General features: G+C 42.0%; 1 protein-coding gene across 1 annotated transcript in view; it reads right to left on the reverse strand.

Annotated features, from left to right (window-relative positions):
• Positions 1-716: 716 nt before the first annotated feature.
• Positions 717-14,235, reverse strand: part of PRDM6 (PR/SET domain 6) — a 104,077-nt gene continuing 90,558 nt past the window's right edge. Inside the window, exons 7-8 of the mRNA XM_061149330.1 lie at positions 8,692-8,868; positions 717-1,596 (exon numbers count right to left, since the gene is read on the reverse strand). Of these exons, the coding sequence (XP_061005313.1) occupies positions 1,482-1,596; positions 8,692-8,868 (292 nt within the window). The 3' untranslated portion in view covers positions 717-1,481. The remainder of the gene's footprint in view (positions 1,597-8,691; positions 8,869-14,235) is intronic.

Genomic DNA, 14,235 nt, shown 5'->3' on the forward strand with positions numbered 1-14,235 from the left:
AGACCGCTGCTGGTGTGTGCTCTAACCTGTTCAGATTTACACTGGCCATCAAGGTAGACTCAGTCTCTCCAATGTCGCTGGGAGCTAAAGGCCTATAAGCAAGAGCTGTCAGTTCTTCCTGATGGTGGATCACTGCGTGGCATGGGACCCAATCTGATTGAGCACCGTTGCTGAACTGCCCAAAGGCTAGCGGAAGTGACACTCACTCTCCTAGCACTCAATCAAAGGTCAGTGAAACTCTGCACATACTCCTTTCTCTCTCATTGGATCAATGCTGAAAGAAGAATATTATCAAGGGCCAGAGGGGATGAGAAGGTAACTCCTCTTGATAAAATTAGCTGTTCCAGGGCAGTCTGTTTTAACCACAACCCTCTGCATGGCTCCTCCTCTCAAGGTTTCCTTGTCTGGGCTATTTTCACCTATTTTTGCAGAAACACTCCCCCACACTCAGGAGGGCATCTAAGGCTTCCCCCTGGAGGTACGAGGAAGAAAGATGAAGATGCCTAGAATGGTCTTGACGGTGGGGCTTGGCATGACTTTTGCCACATATTCAATGCTTTCATAGACACAACAAAAAAATTACTGGAAGCTTAATATCGTATATTCAGCCTCTCACTGAAGTACTTTATTTTCGTGTGTTTTTTTTTTTTTTTTTTTTTTTTAACGCTAAAATGTTACTGAAAACATGAAAACAAAATGTTCTCAACTAGCTGCTTTGGAACAATATACTGTATTATGAAGCTCCATACATTTTAAATGTTTCTGAAATCCTGACAGGACATGGTTAAGTCCCCATTTTTCTTTTCCACTTGAATTTTAAATTTTAAACCATCTTCTTCCACCTTCAGGCTCTTCTGCATCAAGACCAGCTGCTGGATAGAAGGAGCCATGAGAAAAGTGCATGAGAAGTAAGTGTGGAAAACGCAGACATGGAGTGCCTGTGGGGCTGAAGACGGCCCGGACTCAGCAAAGGCTCCAGCAACTGCATCCGTAGTCCCCGCTGGGCAGCCCGAGGCAGAGGCCAGGCCAAACTGCAACAGCAGGAAGAAGGGCTGTACAACGCGTCCCCTTGAATCATGCTACTAAAAAAGGTGCAATGAGAAACAAGTCCCTGTGCATTCTCAGTCACAACTGTGGGCAGAAGAGCCCATCCGATTCCTCCCTTTGGTATTAAATAACAGTTTTTTAAAAAAAGCTTTTTAGAAACAAAGCAAATACATGGTGGGCCTGGAAATGTAAGCCATCCCAGGTTGGTTGTCCACTGAAATGAGTCTCATCCCTACTCATAAATAAATAATCTCTCTCCTGGTCTGACTTCCACGCCAGGATCAATATCTCTTAACATCTTACTTATTTTATTACTGCTTTTGGTTTTCTGGGACTGATTGAAAGTTGCTTCGAGGAAATCTTTGGTTTTGCTTAAGTGTCCGTGACATTTAATCATGACTTTCCTTGCAGTTTAATTCCAACCAGTCAATCAGTTAATCCACTTCGATTGATTCTGGGCTCTCGGTTATTGGCTTGCACTCATTGGGCATCCGCTGGTGTCGGCTCAGCTGGGTGGCCTGCGTGAAGCTCCTCTCACACCTCTCACACCTGGAGGAGGCAAGAGAGAAAATTGAGACCAGGGAGCGGGGCCCGCAGGGTGATGGGCTTCCTCTCATCCTGCCTAATCAGAACAGACACTCCAAAGTGGCTTCAGATTTTACCGGCTCAAGAGGTTTAATTGGTGGCTCCTTCCAAGGCCCGGATGCCTGTGATGGGACAAAGCCCGGCTGATGCAGAACAGAGGGATCTGTCAATAGGCAGGGGGAAGGTGATTTCTCCAGAGGGCCCTGTCCTGCTGCAGCTCTGATCACTGTCAGTTCAAATAGATAAAGAACAAAAAGAGATTTTTAGGAGTGAGCCATCAAAGCAGCAGCTTGTCTGCAGTTTTCTGCTCCGTAACCCCAAAGAGAAATGGATGACAAATAGAATTTCACCTGCTGCTAATTTGAAATCGGGAATTCTACTCCCCTCAGCACAGTGGCCAGAGAGCCATCAGCCCTGAATCTGGAAACTGGAGGAAGCAATGCATCAGTCTGTAGTGAGTGTGGGAGGTGGGTATGAGTGGCCACTTTCATGCAAAAGCTAGAGTATTGCACCTCAACCAAAGTTAGAGTTAAAAAATGTTTGCAGAGGGATAGGGGACTCGGAAAAACTCAAAATCAATCAATGTTTGTGTGTTTCAAGTTTACCTCTCTACCAGACACAGCAGAAAGAATGTACATGTGGGCCATACTTAGGAGTTGGTGTGTCCAATAAGGACAAAACTGGCATCACGTTTCAAGAATATCTCGTCTCCTTAACTTAAAAAATAAAATAGCTAATCTAGAGACCTTGGGCCTAACCCATCTTCCATGCAACACATACCAACTAGCTTGATGGCTACATGATCTTCAAAACACACACACACACGCACACACAAATCCAATGGTGTCCTCTGGTTTTTCTACGGTGACGGTTGTTCCTGGCTGGTTACCAATGACTGTGTGTGTATACACATGCGTGCACACACACACTGCAGCAGCAAGCTCTGCAAGGCAGAGCTGGCTCCCTGTCACTCAGGCTGCTTGTCTGGGCTACCTGGAGCACTGGTCAGCAGCCACCTTAGCTCTCCCCCTAATGTCCTCTCCTCAGACCTTTGAAGGAAAAGGTACTGAAGAGAGCTGCAGACACGTGTCTTCTTTTAAATGAGGCAGTTCTGAGTCTCAGGTTCCTGCACTGGTGGGGCTGAGGGGAAGCCTCAGCAGAAAGTCCACACTGCCATCACACATGCTGTGAGCCCCATGATCGGGTGGGAGAGTCTCTCATTTTCCTTTTGAGTACAGTACACCAAGTGCTTTGCTAGGAAGACAATCACCTATAAAAATAAAGCACCTCTATCCATATTAGGAAGTCCCACCTATTTTTTTAACGTCGGGAGACTTGAGCTTGACCATCACACTTGGATTTTTCAGGGCTCCTGTGCCAGCTGGATGTGTCAGGATGAGGAAGTTGTGTTTCTTTGATTGTCTTTCGGGGAATATTCTTAGCAGCCTGTTCCGCTGTTAAAAACTGCACTGTGATCTTGACAAATGTATAATGTCAGCTTTAATGTATCAGACCTATCAGCTCAATGAAAATAACTCAGAAGTATTGATCAGCTAATGATTTTTGGTGTATTCATTAACGTCCATGGGCAGCTTATCCCCTCTCCAGAGCTCCTGAAGTGCTGATGACATGCTAGTGAGCTGCTGATTGTTTATTAGAAAACTGATTAGTTACAGGATTGGTGTGTCAAAATATACTACCTTTCACTGCCTGATAAACTTTCAAATTATTATATTCCTTCTTTTTTTAAATTTTTAAACTTTAGAATCAATTTCAAAGAGAGCAGAAGAGTTTGAACAATTATAAGGAATGACCCATCATGGAGGTTGTGCTTTTGTACCTCTGATCTTGTGTATCAGAATATAAACAGTTCAGAAGTGGGAAGTGTAGTGCTTCGTATATGGCAAGGGTGTATGTCTATATATAAGCATCAGACAGTACGAGGGGGGTTGACACTTTTCTCATGTGTTTGCCTAAATGCCTCCCAGATATTTACACTCATGGAACCATTTGTTGTCATAGTCGGGAGATTTACTAAGTCTATAGGGCTCCTGAGATCATCACTGAAAAATCTTCTCTAGGGCCATCTGCTCACCAGGTGCGAGTGAAAAACGTGTGTAGATGTGTAGACAGTTACCTTAACTTAGATCCTTTACCTAGGAATTTCCCCTTCTGGAGAAAAGTGGGCTACCAGAATTAATACCTATGTGTGTTGGTAATTAAAAGAATACCATTTATATAATTAAGGAAGTAAAGAAAGCTTGATTGAAAACCATTTTTTAATAAAGGAAGAGCCTTGGTTTTATGTTCATCATCTTTAATTTTAGAAACAAATCTCTTCACAAATCATTTTCATAGACAATAGAACTCATCAGAAGGACAGACTCAAAGTAAATACTTAGATTCTGGCAGGTCAGAGCTGGACTTCAGCTGGACTGGGATTGAACTAATCCTGAATTACAATCCCAGACAAGTGCCTGGGCATGGGAACCTCCAAGCCTGGATTTCATGCTACTTAGCAAAAAAAAAAAAAAAAAAAAAGAAGAAGAAAAGACATAGGTAATGATCCAGGAGCAAAACAACTGCTCGGGCACAGGGTCCTCCTCACGGTGCTGACGTCACAGCCTTGAAGGAAACATTGCAGGAACAATGAAGGGAAAGTTGTCCAAATATTTCCACAAAGAGCAAGTCCCCAGCTTTGTACCAATGTGGGCATCTTATATAATTACACTTGAGTTCCTTTTAGATTTGAGATCATTCTTTACTTAACATGATAGTTGACTGGCTTATAGGTTCACAGGGAGCTTAACAATTGTCATCTGAAACTGACAGAAGTGTAAAATGATGTCAAGTTCTGTTACACAGAAAACATGCAGGAAGCTTTCTTTCTGGTCCTCTATGGCCTGTTACCAAATACTTCCTGAATTAAATCAGATTGCTTCATACTTATGATGCAATGCACATTTATTGCATATTATGCATATTCACTGATGTGCTTTTTTGATTTGCTTTGATTTTGCCTAGATCTTGTTAAAATATAAAACGCTTTTTGGAATATCCTTTGATTATTTTCTATACTAAGTCAAATTGTCTTAAGGCAAAAACGTAGTGATGAGCATTTCCCCTGCTTCTAACGCTGAGGAGAAAAAGAAATTCTATGAAAACTCCTGGTCTTCCCAGGCCCAGAAGCCAGGCATCAAGCAGCTCACATGGATTCCAGGCAGAGCAACCTCCCTGAAATCTTGAGAGTTTATGTTTAGTAACAGAGAAGGAGAAGGAGATCTTATTGTAAAGAGTAAGTCTGAGACTGACAACTAACTTCCTTCCTTCCTTCCCTCCTCTTTCTAATAAAGCGCTTGGCAATTGCTGTGAGATAAAATGAAGTCTTATGTTCGTCCCTTGTTCTCCACAAAGTCAAGTCTCACAGTACAAACTAAAAGTATATGATCCTTTGAAATGTGCTTTTCCTATGATCTCCTTCACCTTACACATTCGGAGTCCACAGCCCAGGTTAACTGTTGACAAGCTCAAGGTCTACCTTGAGCATGGGGGTTGGGGGGAAAGGGGAGTTTTTCAGTGGGATTTCAGCCAATCACACCATGAGACAAAGCCTGGAATGAAACTCTCTTCTCAATACCAGATCTTCTCCAGACTGCTTGTACGGCACCAATCTTGATCTGCCTTGAAAAACCACTTTTCAGCAGAAGATTTTAGAACCTATAAGGGGCTTTCCGCTGCTGGGGCCTGGCCCCTGAGAATCCTGCAAAGGCCTCCCGGGCCCTGGGATGGGTGGGACAGTTTGGGGACTGAGTCCTTTGGGGCATCTATTTGGAAGCTGCCCAAAGCATACAGTTTAGGGTTGTGCTTCTTTACAAGATTCTTTTCCTTCTTTGCAAAACTGTTTAAGCCAATACCCATTAGTTGAAGTAGTAAAATTAACTGTTGTGGCAAAACCCATTTTAATGACTAATCTGCAACAAACTTTTTTTTTGGATGTTTGTTTTATAGGCTTATAAAAGGATATCTTCAAAATATTTACAAAGGTCCATGGGATGGATATCCATGAGCTATGGTTGGAAGAGTCCCAAAATTTCCCTGGGATAGTTCAATCCTGAACGATCCGGTTGTATACACTGAAGGATTTAGCTTTCCATTTCCTAGAAGACGTTTATATCTTGCACTTACAAAGTACGTGTTCACTCAGTTCTCCCCTGGCAACATAGATTTGATAAATTTTTAAAAACCCCACAGCATGTGGCTATCTTAATACAAGAAGAAGCAGGAGGAACTAACCGTGCACAAAGAATCTAATCCAACCAACTCTGGTGTTTCTTTGTTTTTCCAGATGAAATTAGGTTACGGTCCCTAAAAATACTTTGAGAAAGGAAAAACATACAAATACTAAAGTCCTTGAACTACTAATCTGATAAAATAAACTTGAACTACTAATCTGATAAAATAAAATAAAAATAAAATAAGTTAAAATGTCACCTTTATCGGAAACATGACAAAAACAGGATGTTAGAGGAAAAAAATTGAGTGGAGTCAACGAGGTTACACTTAAGTAACACCTTAACATTAACAGAAATCTATTTTCCATTCTGACCCTGAAACCTCTTCAATTAATTACTAAAATCTATTTACACAGCAACAAGATAAAAATCAATCTGATGCCTGGCACTGTGTCTGCCTGGCTACCCTCTCTGTTATAAGGGGCCAGGAGGATCGCTGGCCCGCTTGCACCTCTGCTTTTGAAGAGCTCTCTTGCTCACAGGCACGGGGAATGTGCCATTGTCATCTCCCTCATCCAGAGCAGTGGTGAAGCCAGAGACTGTGGACCCCTGAGGACCTGGGTCAGTGACGAAGCCCACTGTGCAGGACACAGACACCTGCCCAGGGAGCCCCAGGGCTGTGCTAACCCGCCTGGTCCTCACAGTGGGCTAGAGAGAGAGGGGCTGCTCGGGGCCATGGCAGCCCCGGAGGACACAGTCTGCCCGGCGTGGTGCAGGCTGGATTCTTAGACCTCATCCAGTCCCCTCACCAGATGTCCTTTGCAACAAATAAGCCCCACCCACAAACACAGGCAAAAATGAAAACTTTCAATTATTAATTAATATCGTAAATTAAACCACAATGGAAAATATTTAAGAATAATGAATAAACGTTACTAATTCATGAGGAAATGGGTCAAGATGAGTGTTTATGAACCTCTCCCTCAGCTGCAGAACACTGAGGCATGCAGGATGCAGACCAGCAGGACTCTGCCTCCGTGAGCCAAGCCCCATCTCCCGCTGAGCACCATGGCAACCGCATGCTCCACCCGGCATTCCTCCACCAGAGGGAAAAGCATGGGGACTGAGACTCGCGGAGACTCCTTGGCTGAGACCAACAAGGGGATCTGCCTCCTACTGCCTGAATCATTTCCTTTCTTGCTTGATCTTATCCTATAGAAGCAAGGAGATCAAACCAGTTAATCCTAAAAGAAATCAACCCTGAATATTCATTGGAAGGACTGATGCTGAAGCCCCAATACTTTCACGATCTGATGCAAAGAGCTGACTCACTGGAAAAGACCCGGACGCTGGGAAAGCCTGAAGGCAAGAGGAGAAGGGGACGACCCAGGATGAGATGGTTGGATGGCATCACTGACTCAATGAACATGAATCTGAGGAAACTCTGGGAGATAGTGAAAGACAGGGAAGCCTGGCTTTCTGCAGTCCATGGGGTCACAAAGAGTCAGACACAACTGAGTGACTCAACTGAACTGAACTGAACAGAACGTAAACAGACTATACATCCAGGCCCTTTTCATGCTCCTTCTTAATCAACTAAAGTCATCATGGCAAACGAGCAAAGAGAGATATAAGAGGGCTGAACAAAGAAGAGCCTATCACACAGACAGTAAAACCTGTTCTGAGATGACCAATTGGTCACACAAGCTGGTTCACACTCCCAAGCCTTTCTGTATCCCACATGGGCTTCCAGAAAGCCTTCTTCCCTTGTATGTCTGGAAAACTCCTACTCAGCATTCAAAACATACCTTAAACCTCATCTCCTCCAGACAGCACTGATTACTCCACTTCCGTGCTACCTGAAACACTGTACACACATGCCTTACTGTTTTTCAATTCTGTACCTTCTACCCTATGTGGTAATACTTGCTCATTAATTGGGCTTCCCCCAAAACTATGAGGTCTTCAAAGATTAGGGAGCTGAGTCTCACTTACCTTTTTATCTCTTATGCCTAGCAGTGTGCCTAGTACAAAAGAAGGTGCTCCATAAATATTTGCTGCATGAATGAACACATACATACATGAATGAATGAGTGAGAGAATGAAAAGGCCATCTTATAGGATTCAGATGTCCTCTGTTTTCATGATTGTGCTATATCTAGAAACGTTGTTTCTCGCTTAGGTGCCCTTGCCTTGGCCAAAGCCCTTGTCTACCTCTTTCCACATTCCTTGAATCCTCAAGAACTCAAACATGTCCTGTGTTTGGTTTTGTTTTTGTTTCTTTCATTACCATGGTAAGTCTGAAATCCAAAAGGGCACGTTGAAAAGCTACCAGTTGGCTGCTGTAACAGATTCAAACCTCCTTAATACATATAAAAGAGGAGGAAATCATTCATCAGAATTTTAAAGGGTTCAAATTTCCCAAGAGACAATTATTTAGCTGTTCCACAGCCACCTTGCAGATGGCCACAGATGGCACTCTGCGAGGCTCCCAGTTCAAATTCCAGAGGCACAGACCCTGAGAAACTAGAAAGAATCTCTAAATTACTCATTCCTACTTCCTTATTTTATTTATGAGAAAACAGATCACAAAGAATGTCTCACGTTCAAGGCTGCACAGCTCAAGCCAGGCCTCAGTGTAAAAATATTCTGAATTCATTTTCCTAGCATCAGCTACTATACAGCAGGTGATTCTGCAGTCTGGACATTGGCTTTGTACCCAGCCTTCTCCAGCAGCCAGCTGAGCTGGGCGCTGCTGCCCACCTTGTCTGCCGGCTCCCAGGAAAGGCGAGGAGAAAGGAAGGAGGCAGCACGAGCCGCTACTTACTTGAAGGGCTTTTCTCCAGTGTGGGTTCGGATGTGGTTGTTGAGAGTGGTGGCCCCGGCAAAGGCACGACCACAATAGCCGCATTTGAAAGGCCGGTCACTGGAGTGAGTGACCACGTGGTTCCTCAGTTCTGAAGGCTGGGAAAAGGACTGGGAGCAGTGGCCGCATTGGTAAGGTCTGAAACAAATGAAGACACTACCTGGTCATTATATTCTACATTAGTCAGTAGAAGTTAGCATCATGAGGCTAGGGCCAAAATGTTTTTGGAACATTCAGTTTTTGTAACAAAGCATAGAGCTGGGGCCCCTGGGTTCTCATTACTATACTTGTTGCCATAGGAACAAAATTCACAAAGCTGATGTGACACATTCAATACCCCCACAAATATTCCTTTCCAATATTAACTGCACCATTTCCACAACTTCTATTTCCTATTTTGATCCCCACCCCCAGGCAAATATGGGAGCTTTTAGAGTACAGACTTGATGAAGGAGAATGGTATAAGAGAAAATATGTAATTGTCTCTTGTAATTCTGTGGCACTTTAACTTTACAAAGTGTGTTAAAATCAATTATCTGGTTTAATCTTTACGATAATCCTCAGGGAAAGGAGTTATTATTATCTCTGTCAGTTCAGAAAACGGAGGATAAACTGTCCTCAAAGGAAATAAGCTCTTGATGCCAAGGTCACTCAAGAGTGATTGGACTTTATTCTAAGTCCCAGGTAAACAGGCAGGCAAGTCAGCAAGCAGCGTGTGTGTTTTAAAAGATACTAGATGGTCCTGGGCTCTGTCTACAGCACATCCCCAACTTGTGGCTATCTGGTAGCGCACAGATCAACACGTTCATGCACTCAGATCTGCTTCTTTGAAAAAGACATCCTGACTTCCATTTACAATCTCCCTACCCCCAACCCTGACTCATATTTATCCACTGGGTCTTTTTCTGAAACTTCAGTTCCCCAGTTTAATCTGGTAGCAAGTGATGATTTATAGCAGCCCAGAAATGACAGGATATCACTATGTTTGCAGGAGGAAGACTGGGATGCAAAAGCAAATGGAAGGAAGTTGTGACAAATACCTGATAATTAGCAAGATTATCGGAGCATGTTCTTTTCAGTTCCTGAGAAGGAAATCAATTTTTGGTTTTCATAAAATAGATTAAAATTCTGTCTTCTCTACAGAAGTTCTTCTGCTTACTTAAGCAGAATCTGGTGAGTGATATAAAACCTGGGGAGTTTTCCCTATTTGAGGCTATTTCATATCATTCCTTGACAGGGCTCTAATTTGTTTATCAAAATTTTTGTTAAGAAAATTAATAATCTGTCATGAGTGATATCAAGAGAGTTCAGGAAGCCCTGGCTTGTGGCTCAAATGTTTCTGGCTGTGTTTAGAAAGCCAGTGACTAAAACAGACTTAATTGCTCTACCTTTAGCAAATGCATATGTTCCAAAGACTAGAAACCAAAATGTAGGGCCAGGAGACAACAGTGACCGAGCATGTACAACAATTCAATTAAGTGCAAAATAAAGTGCACCCTCTCATTTGTCAAGTGAAGTGCTTAATTGTGGCTACTTGCCTCACTGAACACAAATACTATTATTTTACCAGGCTTCAGCACACTGAGCACTGATTGTAGAATTTTTTAGCTTGATTAATAGTCCAGGATTGGTCAATAACTCAATACTATACAATTTTAATTACTTATATTTAGAAATCTATCTGCTTTCAAACAAGTTTCAAAGAAATATATAAGAGTCCTTGGTAAGGAGTTTATCAAACTTGACAAATTGCACATGCATTTTATTACAATGATAAAATAAAGCTTTGAAGTCATTAAAATTATATGTAGATGAGAATGTCCTATTGCCAAATCTATTCTTTGTAGTAACCATTAACCTTAGAGGGGTCCTCCAGAAATCATTCTCTCGGGGTGAATTTTTTTAATGTTACTGAAGATCATAAACAAAATAATGTATTAATATATGCTATATCCACTGACAATTGATTTTTCTAATAGTGAAGGACCATTAACATTTATTAGCCTCTGGTTATCTATTTTTAATAGCTATCACAATAAAAAATAAGCCACTAAATAAAACCAATTAATCTTTTCTTTTTTTCTAATTCTGCCGTCAAAAGTTGGAGTGATTTATCTCCTGTAGTCAGAAGTCATTCCAGCCTTCTTACTCTAATAATCAAGGTGGCAAAGATTTACACACCAAAGAGAAGAAATGACCACAGAGGGGTTTATGCTGAATTCTTATATCAAGGTAACAACAATGAAAGGTAAACTGGATTCTAAAACATCACCTTGGCCAGTACTAGCCTGAGAGAGGTTTGCTAGGTATCCTGTGACCTGTGGCACAGCCACTTTGCACAATTCAGCTGAATGAATGGAATGGCCTCAAATGAGGGAAATGGAGACGAGTCCTGATTCAGCTTCTGAACCTAATCAGCTGTGGGACTTGACAAGTCGCCCAACTTCCCTGACTCTCCATCTCCTCATCGCTCTGATAAGCAGGATTGACTGAACTAGTTGCCCTCTCGCATCCCATCCTGTTCTGCTCCTGCTTTTAGATAATCAACAAACATATGTCACCTAAGGATCTGGCCAAGACACAGCCTCACGGGAGACAGCATCAACCATGTGACCTCCACCCTCCACTGTCTGTACCAGCCAGTGCCCTGTAGCCAGTCTTCCACAGTTTTGTCTCTAGTCCTGCTAATTAAAATATGGACTATTTAAACTAACTTGGTAAACTGTTGAGACTTCCAAGCAACAAGAAAATCTAGAACTGAAATACAGAAACAAACTTTACTTTCAGTTCAGTTCAGTTCAGTCACTCAGTCGTGTCCGACTCTCTGCGACCCCACAAATCGCAGCACGCCAGGCCTCCCTGTCCATCATCAACTCCCGGAGTTTACCCAAACTCATGTCCATCGAGTTGGTGATGCCATCCAGCCATCTCATCCTCTGTCGTCCCCTTCTCCTCCTGCCCCCAGTCCCTCCCAGCTTCAGGGTCTTTTCCAATGAGTCAACTTTTCGCATGAGGTGGCCAAAGTATTGGAGTTTCAGCTTCAGCATCAGTCCTTTCAATGAACACCCAGGACCGATCTCCTTTAGGATGGACTGGTTGGATCTCCTCGCAGTCCAAGGGACTCTCAAGAGTCTTCTCCAACACCATAGTTCAAAAGCATCAATTCTTCAGCCCTCAGCTTTCTTTATAGTCCAACTCTCACATCCATACATGACCACTGGAAAAACCATAGCCTTGACCAGATGGACCTTTGTTAGCAAAGTAATGTCTCTGCTTTTTAATATGCTATCTAGGTTGGTCATTAACCTTCCTTCCAAGGAGTAAGCGTCTATTAATTGCATGGCTGCAATTACTTTAGTAGATCTCAAAAACAAAGTGATGTCCCTTTAATTCTGGTACCCTGAAGAGTAAGATTTTAAACCATATTGTCACATTCACCTTTGCAGATACTTATTTTATGTAGAATTTAGTACTAAAATGTGTACTCTATTTGCCATTATAACAACAGATGCTCTCTCTCAGCCTAGAAATATATGGAAAGTGAACCCTTAGGAAATACAGACAAGATCCTTCTTTCTCTGGATTTTCAGTATTTCCCAAGAATGAATAAAAGGAAATAATCAAAAAGTAAATTTAACATTGATTGCATCCCAGTGTTGACCTAAGCACACAGGAATACATTTAAGACAGAATGAAATCTTCATGCTCAAGAGCAGGGCTTAGAAAACATCATGGCTACTACAGAATCTCAGATGTCACAACTTGTTTCTAAACAACTGACCTCAGGATTTAAGACGCTATATGTATGTTTTATTAGCACACCCTGACTCCTCACCTCTCAGTTTACATCTAAAGGGCTTTGAGGGCACAGAATCACTTGCCATTTCTCAGCTTTTTATTCTGATGACTAACATTCCCATTAACTTTTCAAGCAAGATTTGGTTAAGGGGCAGTATAGGGATGGAAGAGTGGGAGATGCAAACTCTTGGGTATAAGATAGGCTTAAGGATGTATTGCACAAGGGGAACACACTCAACATTTTGTTGTAACTATAAATGGAAAGTAACCTTTAAAAATTGTACAGTTTTTAAAAAGACTCATAGAATAGAGGGTGGGGTTTGAAAAGTTCTACAAATAATAAAAGAATTTTTAAAAAGTGAAAAAAATGAAATAAAATATCAATAACAACAAAAACATAAGTCTTAATTTATTAAACTCTTGGATACAATCAATTTCAATTCCCAAATTCTGTGCCCCTTTGATGTGTCATAGCAGAAGCAGCACAGGAAGACTGGCATTGTCAAGTGCCGTGTTCAGCTTCACTCTTCATAGGATCTCAGGTCACTGAGCAGCTAAATGAGACTCTCCTTTCTAAAGCACTTTGATTCTCTCCAAGTTATCATACACATATATCATTTTATTATTCTCCAAACAAATACAATGAGCATTCCTCACAAAGTGACAATATCCAGTAACCAGAAGAAGCTTTTGGCTGTTTGTTTTTTTTTAAACACTACTTGAGATACCTAGCAATGCTGTTCCATGATGGAAATGTTCTGTATCTACACTATTCAATAGTGGAACCACTAGACACACATAGCCACTGAACACTGGAAATGTGGCTAGGGTGACTAAGAAACTAAAATACTATTTTACTTAATTTAAATAACCTTGTGTGACTTGTTCCAACACAGAAATATCAAGTTTCAAGAAAAACTAGGAGGTGCTCCGTCCTCAACAATGAAATATCTAAAAAAATAGACAAAAGCCTAGGTCGATTTAGTTAGCATATATCAATGCCGGTAAATTTCTAAGCAGAAAGAAAGCAGCAGGACAGTTTTGTGCCTCCCCTGGCATTTTCTGCAACTGGTGGCTCCTCTGCCAAAGATGACTTGAGTAAAATGTGCAATTCATTTACTCCGCGTCTGTAATTGGTTTGGTGTACACATAGGAAAAGGATGAAACATTTAACAAAATTAAGTGTGGTTTGGTTTAAAATATTATTAATCCTTCCTTGATTTTTCTTTCATGGCATGAAAGCCTCCAGGACAAAAGTTGTTCAGTTGGGCCCACGTTCCCTCCTTGCTCCCTGTCAGTCAAGCCCAAGAGCCCATCCCCAGAGATTTCAAACAGGGCGCCATTTAGGCCACTGCAGGCTGTCCTGAGTGAGAAAAGAACTAAGCGCTACGTAAGGAGAAAAGGATTTCAGGAGACTGGCAGTACAGAGCCAAGACACTCGGAGAATGCTGAAAGCTAGAGAGAAGGTAACCTTCACACGTAGGGGAGGGGGAAACAATGGAACAGAAACACCGCTGCATTCCAAAGCAACTATTATGGTGATGGATTATTGTCAGGCTCCTCCCATCAAACAGCTCTTTCTAGAGTTATCTTCCCCTCTGGTACTTCCACATCCAATTATATAAACAAGGACGCTCAAAACACAAATGTGAGTGGCTGACAGTGTGTCCAGGAGGCTAAAGACAAGCTTTCCCCATGTGGCACAAT

This window comes from Dama dama, chromosome 9 (assembly GCF_033118175.1).
Source record: "Dama dama isolate Ldn47 chromosome 9, ASM3311817v1, whole genome shotgun sequence".
NCBI lineage: Eukaryota > Metazoa > Chordata > Mammalia > Artiodactyla > Cervidae > Dama > Dama dama.